Source organism: Arachis ipaensis, chromosome B09 (assembly GCF_000816755.2).
Source record: "Arachis ipaensis cultivar K30076 chromosome B09, Araip1.1, whole genome shotgun sequence".
Taxonomy (NCBI): domain Eukaryota; kingdom Viridiplantae; phylum Streptophyta; class Magnoliopsida; order Fabales; family Fabaceae; genus Arachis; species Arachis ipaensis.
Genome location: NC_029793.2, coordinates 120,663,244 through 120,675,101, shown reverse-complemented (window position 1 = coordinate 120,675,101; position 11,858 = coordinate 120,663,244). Strand labels below are relative to the sequence as shown.

At 30.4% G+C, this 11,858-nt stretch overlaps 1 protein-coding gene and 1 long non-coding RNA gene across 3 annotated transcripts in view; one reads left to right on the top strand and one right to left on the bottom strand.

The window, feature by feature from the left end:
• Window positions 1,156–11,858, bottom strand: part of LOC107617708 — a 16,544-nt gene continuing 5,841 nt past the window's right edge. Inside the window, exons 2-24 of one of the 2 annotated variants that reach the window (XM_016319549.2) lie at window positions 7,542–7,759; window positions 6,840–6,945; window positions 6,646–6,747; window positions 6,473–6,532; window positions 6,286–6,364; window positions 6,030–6,177; window positions 5,654–5,777; window positions 5,368–5,548; window positions 5,122–5,150; window positions 4,771–4,919; window positions 4,423–4,525; window positions 4,228–4,323; window positions 3,742–3,797; window positions 3,534–3,657; window positions 3,168–3,230; window positions 2,991–3,050; window positions 2,740–2,901; window positions 2,483–2,556; window positions 2,295–2,388; window positions 2,056–2,192; window positions 1,876–1,956; window positions 1,632–1,737; window positions 1,156–1,489 (exon numbers count right to left, since the gene is read on the bottom strand). In XM_016319549.2, coding sequence (XP_016175035.1) covers window positions 1,418–1,489; window positions 1,632–1,737; window positions 1,876–1,956; window positions 2,056–2,192; window positions 2,295–2,388; window positions 2,483–2,556; window positions 2,740–2,901; window positions 2,991–3,050; window positions 3,168–3,230; window positions 3,534–3,657; window positions 3,742–3,797; window positions 4,228–4,323; window positions 4,423–4,525; window positions 4,771–4,919; window positions 5,122–5,150; window positions 5,368–5,548; window positions 5,654–5,777; window positions 6,030–6,177; window positions 6,286–6,364; window positions 6,473–6,532; window positions 6,646–6,747; window positions 6,840–6,945; window positions 7,542–7,759 — 2,424 coding nt within the window. In that variant the 3' untranslated portion in view covers window positions 1,156–1,417. Of the gene's footprint in view, window positions 1,490–1,631; window positions 1,738–1,875; window positions 1,957–2,055; window positions 2,193–2,294; window positions 2,402–2,482; window positions 2,557–2,739; window positions 2,902–2,990; window positions 3,051–3,167; window positions 3,231–3,533; window positions 3,658–3,741; window positions 3,798–4,227; window positions 4,324–4,422; window positions 4,526–4,770; window positions 4,920–5,121; window positions 5,151–5,367; window positions 5,549–5,653; window positions 5,778–6,029; window positions 6,178–6,285; window positions 6,365–6,472; window positions 6,533–6,645; window positions 6,748–6,839; window positions 6,946–7,541; window positions 7,760–11,858 lie in introns of those variants that run through there. The other variant, XR_002354814.1, reaches the window with a different exon arrangement.
• LOC107617709 lies at window positions 10,074–11,403 on the top strand. The gene is made up of 2 exons (XR_001615049.2): window positions 10,074–10,913; window positions 11,004–11,403. It is a non-coding gene; the product is annotated as an uncharacterized LOC107617709 (long non-coding RNA).

Sequence of the window (11,858 nt, the reverse complement as noted above, 5' to 3'; positions counted from 1 at the left end):
GAGAGAACGTGGGACTTGGAGACTAAGGGATGGCAAACTTGGATGTCAAGATTCTTCATGGTCAAGGCAAGGTCGTGGCCTGAGGAAAAAAAAGGAACTAGATCATGGGAAGAGAAAAAAACTTTGCAAATCTATCCTCATGGTCTATAAATAGGAGAAGTTCAGAAGGAATAAGGGACTTCAATCTGAACACTTCACTATCATACAAACTCTACAAAAATCCAAGTCACACTGACGCCAAGGAAAATCATAGAGTACAAGTGTATGTAAGTGTCTAGAGTCCAGCTTTTATTTATCTCTTTCATTTTCTTTGCTTTTATTTCCTTTGTCCTTTCTTTTCCTATTAATTCATTTTATCTTCATTTTTATTTGAGCATTTCTTTTTCTTTCTTCAAGTATTTTTCTTTCTTATTTCAATTTCACTATTTTATCTATTTAAAGCTTTCATTTATTGTACATACTTTCTTTTATTGCAATTCTTTACATTATTTGTCACAGTTTAATATTATTGAGCATTTTATATACTTTTCAACACAAATACTAATTAATTTTCAAGTCGAGTCCATTTTTTTGCAGAAGAATCATATCTACTCCCCGAAATGAGATCTTAATACAAACTTGATTCGACACCCTGTTAAGGTTACCAAAAATCAAGTGAAACAATCTCCTACTAGAGCTCTTTAAGTTTCAGCTCCTTCTCTTCAAAGCTTTTATAGAAACCATTCCAGATTTATCAAATTATCCTCTTCTCCTCTTCGCAATCCAACCTTCTCTAGGATTTTTAATAGCTCTATATAGCTTTCTTCCTCCCACACCCTTAATGACCTCCAACAATGAATACTCCAAGTCCACACACCACAATCACATATTAGAGAGACTCTTTGTTTACTGGCAGTGTCTATTGGATTAGATTCAATACAGAGATATTTCTCTAAATTTGCTATCCAATTTTATTCTTGTCTAAATTTTATCAGATATTATCCAATAGACGTGACTTCCAATCAAATTGGAAAATTTTGGATCACTATCTGATCGACAGTTTGAGCGGGTAAAATTAAGATGCTTTTACATTTTAGTAATTTTTCAAAAAGACAAATATTGAGTATAGAAACTTAGAAAGTGGCAATGCTACTGCTATTTCCAAGGTATAAAAAGTACTGCAATAATATTTTATTTTGATATTTATGTGATTTAAATACAATGAAGACCATATAAAATCATCACATGCTTAGTTTTTGGTGGTAACTAATTTGAAATGCAAAACAAAACATATTCCTTATTCCTAAAAAAAAAATCACCAATCTTCTCGCTAAAGTACTAAACAATGTACAATTAAGGAATAAATAAGAATTTTGGGATTGTGAATAAAGAAGACAAACATGGCACCGACGTGCAAATAATGTGTCATGGTTTATTCTCAACATGCCGAGGGCCAGCTTCTATATGGATCCTTAAGTGCAGTGGTGTTGCCAGGCCGCGAGAAAACCATCTACATGCATGGTTCCATTACATAAACGAAAACCGATTAATTTAACTTGACTCAACTCGAAGAACATATTATTAGATTATTATCTTAATATACAATGCATTAAGTTTATCTTAATTGGTGTATCATAGAATTGTTCAAGTACCTGATAATTCTCTAGTGTCCGCGACTTAAAACCTGCACTACAATAATCAAAATAGTACTCCCATGTCCTGATGAACTTTTCATCAAATTTGAGGTCCAAGATTTCACTAATAAGACAAATAGAATTTTCAAATATTGTTAGTGTAAGTAGTAACAAAAGAAATTTCAAGAGTTAAACTAGTAATGCAAGTAGTAAGTTCAATTTGAAACACAGTAAATATGTTACAATGAAATTAATGACATACTTCTGCTTTTTCATGAAGTTTCTTCTCCACCGCCTTAACGTTTGGTGGTAATGAATTCCAATGTTCTCAGTGTGCTCCACACTGCATTCAAGAATTTTCATTTCATGGTTAAGAAAGAGAAGAATGAATGGATTCTCTCATGGTCATTTAACTCAGCAGTAACATGCATATGAATTGTACCATAGTCTTGATGCAGCCGCCATGGCTGATGTTATCCTGCTTAGGCAGGGTAGGCATCCCCCTGGAAAAATATATTCCTTTATGAAATCAGAACTGCGTCGATACTCGTCGTAACGCTCGTCTGGGATTGATATGAACTGATAAATAAGATAACCATCTTCAATAGTTAGCACCAATGTAAACTCCAAATTTTTGTAGCAGTAGTAGCATGTATTTACATCTTTTCATGAAAGATATACCTGAAGAACTAGAAGTCCATCGTCTGCTAGTACTGATTCGCAACAGCCGAAGAACTCTTCCATGTATTCATGACCAACTGCTTCTATCATTTCACTGAAATATCCTTCTGCAAGTTATGCTACATGTTGGAAATACTGCTATTGTAGGTAGTTCTACTTCTGCATAATTAAAATGAAAAATAGCTTACCAAGATATAATCCTATCATATTTGAATGTCTTTGGTAGTTGGCGATAATCACACAGAAGAAATTTGATATGGTCCTGAAAATCATGAATTCATCACAATTAGCATGATACTCTTAAAATACTCTCAATTACTAAAATGAAGTGATTTAATATCTATCATGAACATGTTTCAGTTGGCCCATATATTAAGTTTACCATGTTTTTGCATCATATTTTATGTTAAGAAAATTGATGAAATCACACTAGCTTGTCATATACCTGAAGTCCAGCATCCCTAACTCTTTCTTTTGCAAGTTTCAATTGCTCCTTAGATAAAGTGATACCAGTGTATTTGCAACCGGTTCGTCTGACGACTTCAATAGCTAAACTTCCCCATCCGCACCCAATCTCAAGAATTTCATGTTTCCTACCTATTCTAGCCTTCATTTATTTAAAGAAAATTGAATACATTAGGCCTTTCACAAGCTAGCAACTAAAATATTGATAAAATAGCATTCAAAGGTACTTACTTTTTCAATGAGAAGAGAGATTTTTCTCATTTGTGCATCTTTCAAGTCTTCATCTTCATTCTATCAAATATTTTAATAAGAGAGGGAAAATGTGAACAATAGCTTCCCTAGAAATTGAGGAAGAAATATCTTTGAAAAGTAAATTGGAATCGAGCATCAAAATGTCGTAACGCTTGCCTTGAACACTGCACTTGAATATGTCATTGTTTCGTCCAAGAATAATGCAAAGAGTTCATTGCTCTACAAACAAACCAATGATTGATTGTAAGTAAATGATATAGAAGATCCAAAAACAAGCTTGATTGTAATTTGTAGCTAAAAGATTGTATCTAACATAAACTGCAACTTATTACGCATTGACTTCTTTTCTATTCTAGTCACAAAAAGTTGAAAGAAAGATCTAAAACATAGAAAGATATAACCTCCTAGATGTTCATGCATGTAGCAACTCTTATGAAAATATTTTTAGAGATGGATACATTTAGCGAAATATACATCTATGATTTCTAAGTGTGCATTATTTGTTCAGTGAAAAACTTATACCAGATCATAATGTCTAGAAATGTTGCGGCGCGCCTGTGTGAGAGTATTTTGCCTTGAGTAATGCTCAATGAAGAACTTTGCAGATGCTAAACTAGCTGTAAGGAAAATTGGTGTCCACCAACCCCTGAAGACATAAAAAATGAGTAAAAGTTTGAAAAAGCATAATTACAACAATATCAGTACTTCAAACAAATCATAACCAACTTACCTATTCTTCTTCAATTTTGAATTTGAAACATTAGAATCCCTGCTTGCTATGAGAATCTGTAGAGAACACAAAAGATACATGGAACTAAAAATTAAAGTCTGAATTAGACAGTTGTAATTAGATCCTAATAGTATCTCCAATGGAGTGTTTTTAGAGTATCACTTTTGATACTTTCAAGAAGTGCATTAATTTAGAATTAAAATATGCATTGGAGTTGATTTATGAAATGAAATCAGTATCACCTTAGAGATATGATATCACCTTGATAGAGAACCAATAAAATTTAACTACTCGTATAATTATGTTGATGAAATAATTTAAAATAATATAAAATTCTAATTTAACTAATACTAAGCATTGGAGAAGTAAATTTCATTTTTAATTTCAAATTACTATTTATGACATGGTCCCAAAAATGTTCTTGTAGGACCCAAAATGAAATGAAATTAGAACGAGCATTGGAGATGCTCTAATGATTATGCTTACCAGAAAAAGATTCAAAAGACCTTCATTTTTATCAACAAAAGAAAAGTCTCCATTAATATATGCATCTGCAAGGCCTAAATCAGCTTGGGTCATAACCTAACAACCACAAAAAACTGTGTTAATTATTTTATTTTCTCGCCAACAACTAGAATGAAATCAATAACTTCAATTTATGCATAAATCAAAAGCAAATACCTTCCAATAAAATTGAGGACTATGGATTCTCATAACACACTTCAGAGAGCACTTTATATCAGTTCCCTCGAAGGTAAACATTGTTCCTCCTTCTTCCAATAAACTACAAACTCCCCAAGACAAAATACATAAGTTATTCAATAAGCTTTTACATGTCTAATTCAATAGATAGAACATGGAATAGATGGAATATTTTGGATTTAGTTACTGCCAAGAATTGAAATAAAATTGAATCAAATATCATCTAGAGAGCATAATGTTAATTGAACATGATACTACTAACTTGAGAGTGTAAAAGGCCCAGATTATATGAAATAAATGTCTACCCATTAATAGAAATGAACTCACATTAAACAACCGGTAGTAACATAGGAGCTTAGGAATCTTGTCACAAAAAGGCGCGCTCCAAGTTCCTTCCAAGAAGGCACCATGTGTTTTGGGTTGGTTTGGAGGGAGCAACATCTTCCAAGAATGCCATGTGCAGCAGTCATGCCAGCCTGAAAATTTTTGTTTTATATACCATTTCTTACAACTCAACATTTGAAAAGAAAATAGGTTCATCAAAAGAAATTTACAATTTATGTTAGCCATCACTGTAGTATATATAGAAAGAAGCATTAAGCCTTAGATGTCTCAAATACAAGAAAATATTACTTTTATATTTTTCATTTTCATCATAATAAAATTTGCTTTAACTACCTTCAATCCATCTTCATGAAATCCATAACCTGAAAACCACAAATATAGGCATACATCATATGTATATTTGAAGTATATCAAAGTGCCCGGACATAGTAAAGGTTATTATATAAACAAAAAAAATGATTAGATAGCTAAGCATAAGTTATGTCATCAATCAAGAATTTTCCTGCAGTACAAACAGTATTAGTGTTTAACACCAAATTGAATGGTGAAAACTAGAGCCTGAAAGCTAGGGCCTCAAACCTTGGTAGGCGCCGCAAAACCAAATTCTTCTTTTTCCTTGAATATTTTCAAGTTCTTGTGAAGCCCTGAATGCAGCAACTGATGGAACTGGATGTCCAGTTGACCACTTAAGCAAGGTATTTTCCGGTGTATGATCTGGATTTAGAGTTACAAGAAAAGGTAATCTTGTTTCTCCAAGATTCTGCAAATAGAAATACAAGATCAACTAACAAGTTTTATTCATAGTTCACTTTTCTTCTAGTAGATTTCAATTATATACAAATGCATTATAGGAATTGTTGCTAACCTGAAGAATGTTGAGCCAGTATGTCACACAAACTCTGTTATCCTTACATCCAAGAAAATTCCATGCACTCCATGCTACTGGGTTTCGAGGCATTAAATTTTTGTCACGATGAAGAAAAATGTCACTGCCAATAGAGATCAAACAATAATTGTGCATTTGGACTTATTTGAAGATAGAAAATAAAAGATCTTTGATTTTTTTAGCTCTTAGTTGCTTAGTTTATTCATGGACACATGAAGTTTCATATCCCTAAGCAAAAAAGTTTCTAGTCCCAAGGGAAAAAGTCATCTTCCTTTGATGAATTTGATTAATTCCAATTTAAAAATGTAACTATGACAAGCTGTGTTTTCATATTCCATGTTAGAAGAAATTTTACCTGTAGACATATTGAAAAGCACCGAGAATTCTTCGCTCATCATATGTCGCTGCGTCTCCTAATAATCTCAGTGTATCTGGAGCATGTGTCGCCATTATGCAGCCGTCGTATGTTTCTTTAGAACCATCTTTGTATTGCAGAACACATTCTGCAATAAAATTTCTAGGCTTCTTACTTGAACAACATCAATTATTTGATTTAAAAAAAAAGTGCATGCCAAAAATTAGAGTAACAAAGGAATGGTCTAATCACTCACCTCCGTCTGTTGTTGAAACCAATTCCACCTCACAGTTGGTAATTATTTGACCACCTTTACTCACAATCTCTTCTTGGACCTAATTTTCATAACATGTAATCAATGTCAAACATTTTTTTCATAACTTAAGCTGAATAACATAGGTTCAAAATTTTAAAAGTACTACAAACTCAGTCATAAATGGCACCTTCTTAACATAGCTTTGCGAGCGCCATCTAACAGTTAGCCATTGTGGCCTTCCAAAGAGCTGTGGAGGAAGGGCCAAGTGAATCAAGAAGCATTATTGGATATAATAAGTATATCATTTTCATCATTATGCAAAATGTGACAAAAATGGAAGCAATTTAATTTCCTTAATACCTGAAGTAGATAGTGATTGCGACAAAAAGAGAGAACTGAGAAAGCAGAAAAACTCATAACTCCTTCAGAAGAGCAGGACCATATAGAACCACATATTGGAATCTACATTCATTCATTCAATATAATAACAAATCACTAACCAAAGAAATATTTATAAAAATCAAAAGAGTCTAATAAAATGCAAATAAACTCACAAGATATGCTTTCACAAATAATTCAGAGTAACCCCTTGACTTTATGAATTGTTCCAAAGTCTCATTCCGGTCCATATCAAGATTGTTGTCAAGCATATCAAGATAGCTGCATATTTAATTCAAAAATGAGACAATAAACTCAATTTATCATGATATAATCACTCATGAACTGGCAAATAGCATTATGCTTCTCAATTTTCTTTAATTCCAGAGTGCACCCTCTCTATGTAGTATATTTTTCTTATTATATTTAAAAAACATATATTTAATATATTGACAATTTAATTTTTAGAAACCCAATAATTTAACAAGTTAGTCTTTAAAGTTTCTGAATCCTTCGATGGTGACAGAGAAAACTTAATAAATAAGGTAACAAACAACCTTTCAATTTTTGGATATATATCTCACATTTCATTGACAATCAACCACAAACAAATAATGGAGTCATTAGCATTAACTATGCATTAACTATGTTCATATAGTACTATTTTGAAGCAAGCATTAAGCATATAAAAAGTGTAGGCATAGATAAAGAACTACTTGCCTTATAACATCATCTTTGAACTTGATAATTTCTCTAACCATTTGCCAGAAATAAGGGTTTATTACATTCTTTTTCTGTGACAATCATATTTTTAGTAGCTCAGCGCGCAATAAATGAGTGTCATATAGTCATTGCTATCCTCATATAATACTACTTGCCTTGTAACATCGTCTTTGAACTTCATAATTTCCCTAAGCATTTGCCAAAAGTGAGGGTTGATCACATTTTTCTTTTGTGCAAACAAGCCAAACAAACCGTTTCTGCTGCTCCATTCACAGTCGTGGCCATTATCAAGGCTAATGGCGAATGACATGTCAGATAATTCCATGTCAACTCCAAGACTCTCAAAGAACTCCATCATGTTAGGATAAGTTACCTGTTCAATCATTCATGTTACATTCAATGTATTAGTTTCATAAAAAGAAAAAAAATAAATAAATAGTTCTTTGACTTTTTAACTCGAAGACATGTAAAATATCCTCATTTTTTAAAACTGTGAGACATTTAAGTTCTTTCATCTAAAACAGAGTAAATAGTCAAATTGGTCCGAAAGATAGCACGATCTTCAAACGAGTCCGCGTAAGAAAAAAATAATAAAATTTGTCCCCGAAAAATTTAAAATTGGTAACGTTAGTCCTTCCGTCAGTTGGATGATGACGTGTCACATTAAGTGTCACGTGGCATATGATGACGTGGAGGGCTAATGCCACGTGTCACAAGATGATTGGTTGACATGTCAGATCGGTGACACGTGGGTCAGTGACATGTGGCATGCCACGTGGCACTTGACATGTAAAAAAGTTATTTATAATCAAAATAGTCCTTGAAAGTTCAGATGTAAGTCATATTCATCCCTAAAATTTTAAAAATTAATCAAATTAGTCATTATATAATTTTTTTTATTTTTTCTTGATAATATTAAATTTAAAATATTTTTGATACTACTAATTTTAATAGAAATGTAATTGACAATAAAAAAATTAGTAATTGTATCTTTTCTTCTTAAAAATTTGTTCAATAAAATTATCTCTCTCCTCTAATTCTTGTCAAAATCTCTCTTATTTTTTTCTATTTTAAAATCTTTTTTTTACATTATTACATTTTGTTGGAATATATATATATATACACTCAAAATTGAAATGTAGATATTTGTTAACCTAAATAAAGTTATATGCTCAAAATCAAAATTTATGTATGTTAATCTAAATGAAAGTAATAACGTAATGAAAAAAAAAAATGTATAAATTTTTATTAAATTTGTTTAGGTTAACATACATAAATTTTTATTTTGAGCATATAACTTTATTTAGGGTAACAAATACATACATTTCAATTTTGAGTATATATATATATATATTCATTTTTCTTACGAGGACTCGTTTGAAGATCGGGTTATCTTTCGGGAACCAATTTGACTATTTACTCATCTAAAACATATAAGGGCAAATAGGTTCCTCGAAGGGACTTAAATGTCTCGCGGTTTAAAAATTGAGGGACACTTTTTATATTTTCAATTAGTCGATAACTTATTTAATGATCCGAGATATATTTGTCATTTTTTCTAAAAAAATTGGTGTTTTAATAGCAAAATTAGTGATTTGCTCTGTTCTTAGCATATGTCACATAAGTATAGTAGATATTTATATTATTTACCATAGTTAATTATCTTTTAAATTATAAAAAAAATTATTTATTTAAAATAATATAAAAACTCACTATACTAATGTAGCAGATAATCAATTGAAACAAAATAAATAACTAACTTTATTCTCGAATCACCTAAAAATTCCTAGCAGCGTCAAGTTACAAAAGTACAAAACTGCATTTAGAAACTAACATTTTCAAAATCAGGAATATTTTTCAACTGCTTGCTCTCCTGCAATAGTATTCCTAGTTGCTAATGAGTTATATCTCAAATGGCATAGTCTTTTCATACTCATCTAGTTTACAACTTTTTATCATAGCATATTATCAGGGACGGAGCTACTCTTACGGATGTGGAGGCAAGCGCCCCACTACAATTTGAAATTTTATTGAGTAGTATATAATAATAATATTTATTTGCCCCCACTAAATTATTAAATTTGACTCCACAATAAGTTTTTATTAAACTTTCGACATTTAATAGTCAATTTGAGTACTTCATATTAGATGTCCATTATAATGATGAATTTTTAAATTTAAATAAGATTGTTGTTCTTTCTTAGAAATCGACTCGAAAGAATATTATCTATCCATTTGTGTTTCTTCTTTTGAAATTAGCTTTAGTTTTTTATAACTACACTAATTGAATGAACTTTTTCAACAATGAATATCATCAAGAGCTAATTGTATGAAAGTTGAATTTTAAATGATTGTTCAACAACATATACAAAAAAAAAACATTTTGATTATATTGTCAAGGTTTCAAAATATGAAATATAAAAAATTAAATTTTAAATTATGTTATTATTTAAATTACTATTTTAGTATTTTAATTTGTAATTAGATATTTTGAAACCTAATCATATTTTACAATAACAAAATATAATTATAACAACAATTATACTACGTATACATAAAATAATTACTTGTATAAAATAAATCTTAAAATACAAATTTTAAAATACAAAATACATATTAAAAATAAGTTAAATAATATATATATTTATACATAAATCTATAGTAGATAATTTGATACCTAATTTTTTATGTAAACTTAATATTTTTATTATAAAAATTATTATCATATTATATATATTTTGCTCCCACTATCAAAATTTTTTGGATCCGTCACTGCATATTATATATCTTGTGTGTTGTATAAATATTGGCATCTCTGGTGGGATGGCAAAATAATTTGATCGAGGATAGATACTTATAACTAAAAGTGAAAAGAAAAATGATGAAATTTTTTTAAGATAAACCAACTATTATTTCTGTTTTATTATTTATTGTGGTTTTCATAAGAAATGACTTTGTAAATTTCTTACCAATATCCAATATGAAAGGTGAACCGTCAAAATCGCCCTTGATTTTTTAAAATACAAACAAAAATACTTTTTCACTTTTGATAACGAACAAAATATCTTTAAACTATTATAAAACACAATAAAAATAACTAAAAATAATATTTTTTAGAGTCAATAGTCATTCTGACACTTAAAAAATTCTGTTTTTGTTAAAATAGACCCCAAAATTTATTTTTGATAAAATGAATCCAAAAAAATATGTACTATTTGACAAAATAGCCTCAACGTAACTCTTCGACGTTAACGGAAATGTCTAAGTGGCACGTTAAGGGCTTACCTAAAGGATTAGAGTGATTTACGTGGGGTTGATTCACATTTTAACCTGAAGAAAACCCTAAGTTCCAAATTGAGTAGGTGGTGGAGCAAAAATGAAAAAGAAATCTTTGTTGACAGAGAACAACGTTTTTATCTGCGAGACAACTATGAGGGCTGAAGAAGGGAAAAACCATTTGATGAAACCTGCTTATGCTGTTAGGAGGTTTAATTCGGGTCAACCCTTGATGTTGATTTTTTTGACAGGTATGTTATTTTGAATGAAACCCATTGAAATAAAGTTTGTGATTCTTCTTATTTGTTGAATCTTTTCCCTTTCTCTTTCTATTTTGATAGAAATTGAGAATGGGATGTGGCCATGTGAGTATTTTGTTTGGATTGATGAAGAGGAAGAAGACATTAAAAAAAATTAAATTGAATGTTGAAAGGAGTAAAGCGATGAAAAGTTTGGACAATGAGAGAATTACAAGGCAACAGCTATGAGGTCATTTGTGTTTGAACAGTACATGAGGAGGATAGAGACTTTGTTGTTGGTGCTTGTAATTGGGGTAGCTATAGTTATATTTATGAACATGTTCTCTTTATTTAGGTAGTGAGAGTGTTGTTGTTGTATGATAGTAAAAATTAGTAATAGAGAATGCTACTTTTAGGTGTGATGAATGTTGAATTTGTATCCAAAATGAATATGTATTTCCTGAACATGTGCTAAATGCAACAATGACGATTCTTTATCAGATGAGATTTTTACTGTGAGTCAATGGGGATCAACTGCAATGTGAAAGAGTGAAATAGGGATTTCAAGTTTAATAATCTCTCATCTAAAACAGAATAATATTGTAATTTCATATCTAACCCTCTAGGTAAGCACTTAATTGCCAGCTAGACATCTTTATTAATATCCAGAGTGAGGAGTTAACATCGAAACCATTTTGTCAAACCGTGCCTATTTTTTGAGGTTTATTCTGTTAAAAACAAAAGTTGGGGTTTATTTTGACAAAAACAGAATTTTTTGGGTGGCAAAATACTCTTTACAGTTTTTATAAGTCGCAAATAATTTTTATATTTAGTAAATCACTTATGTATTTGATCACAAAAATTTATAGAAATATTTAGATAATTATTATAAAGTACATAAAAAAGTCACATAAAATTTTGATTTATAGAATTTTTTTTTCATTTATTTGGCCATTA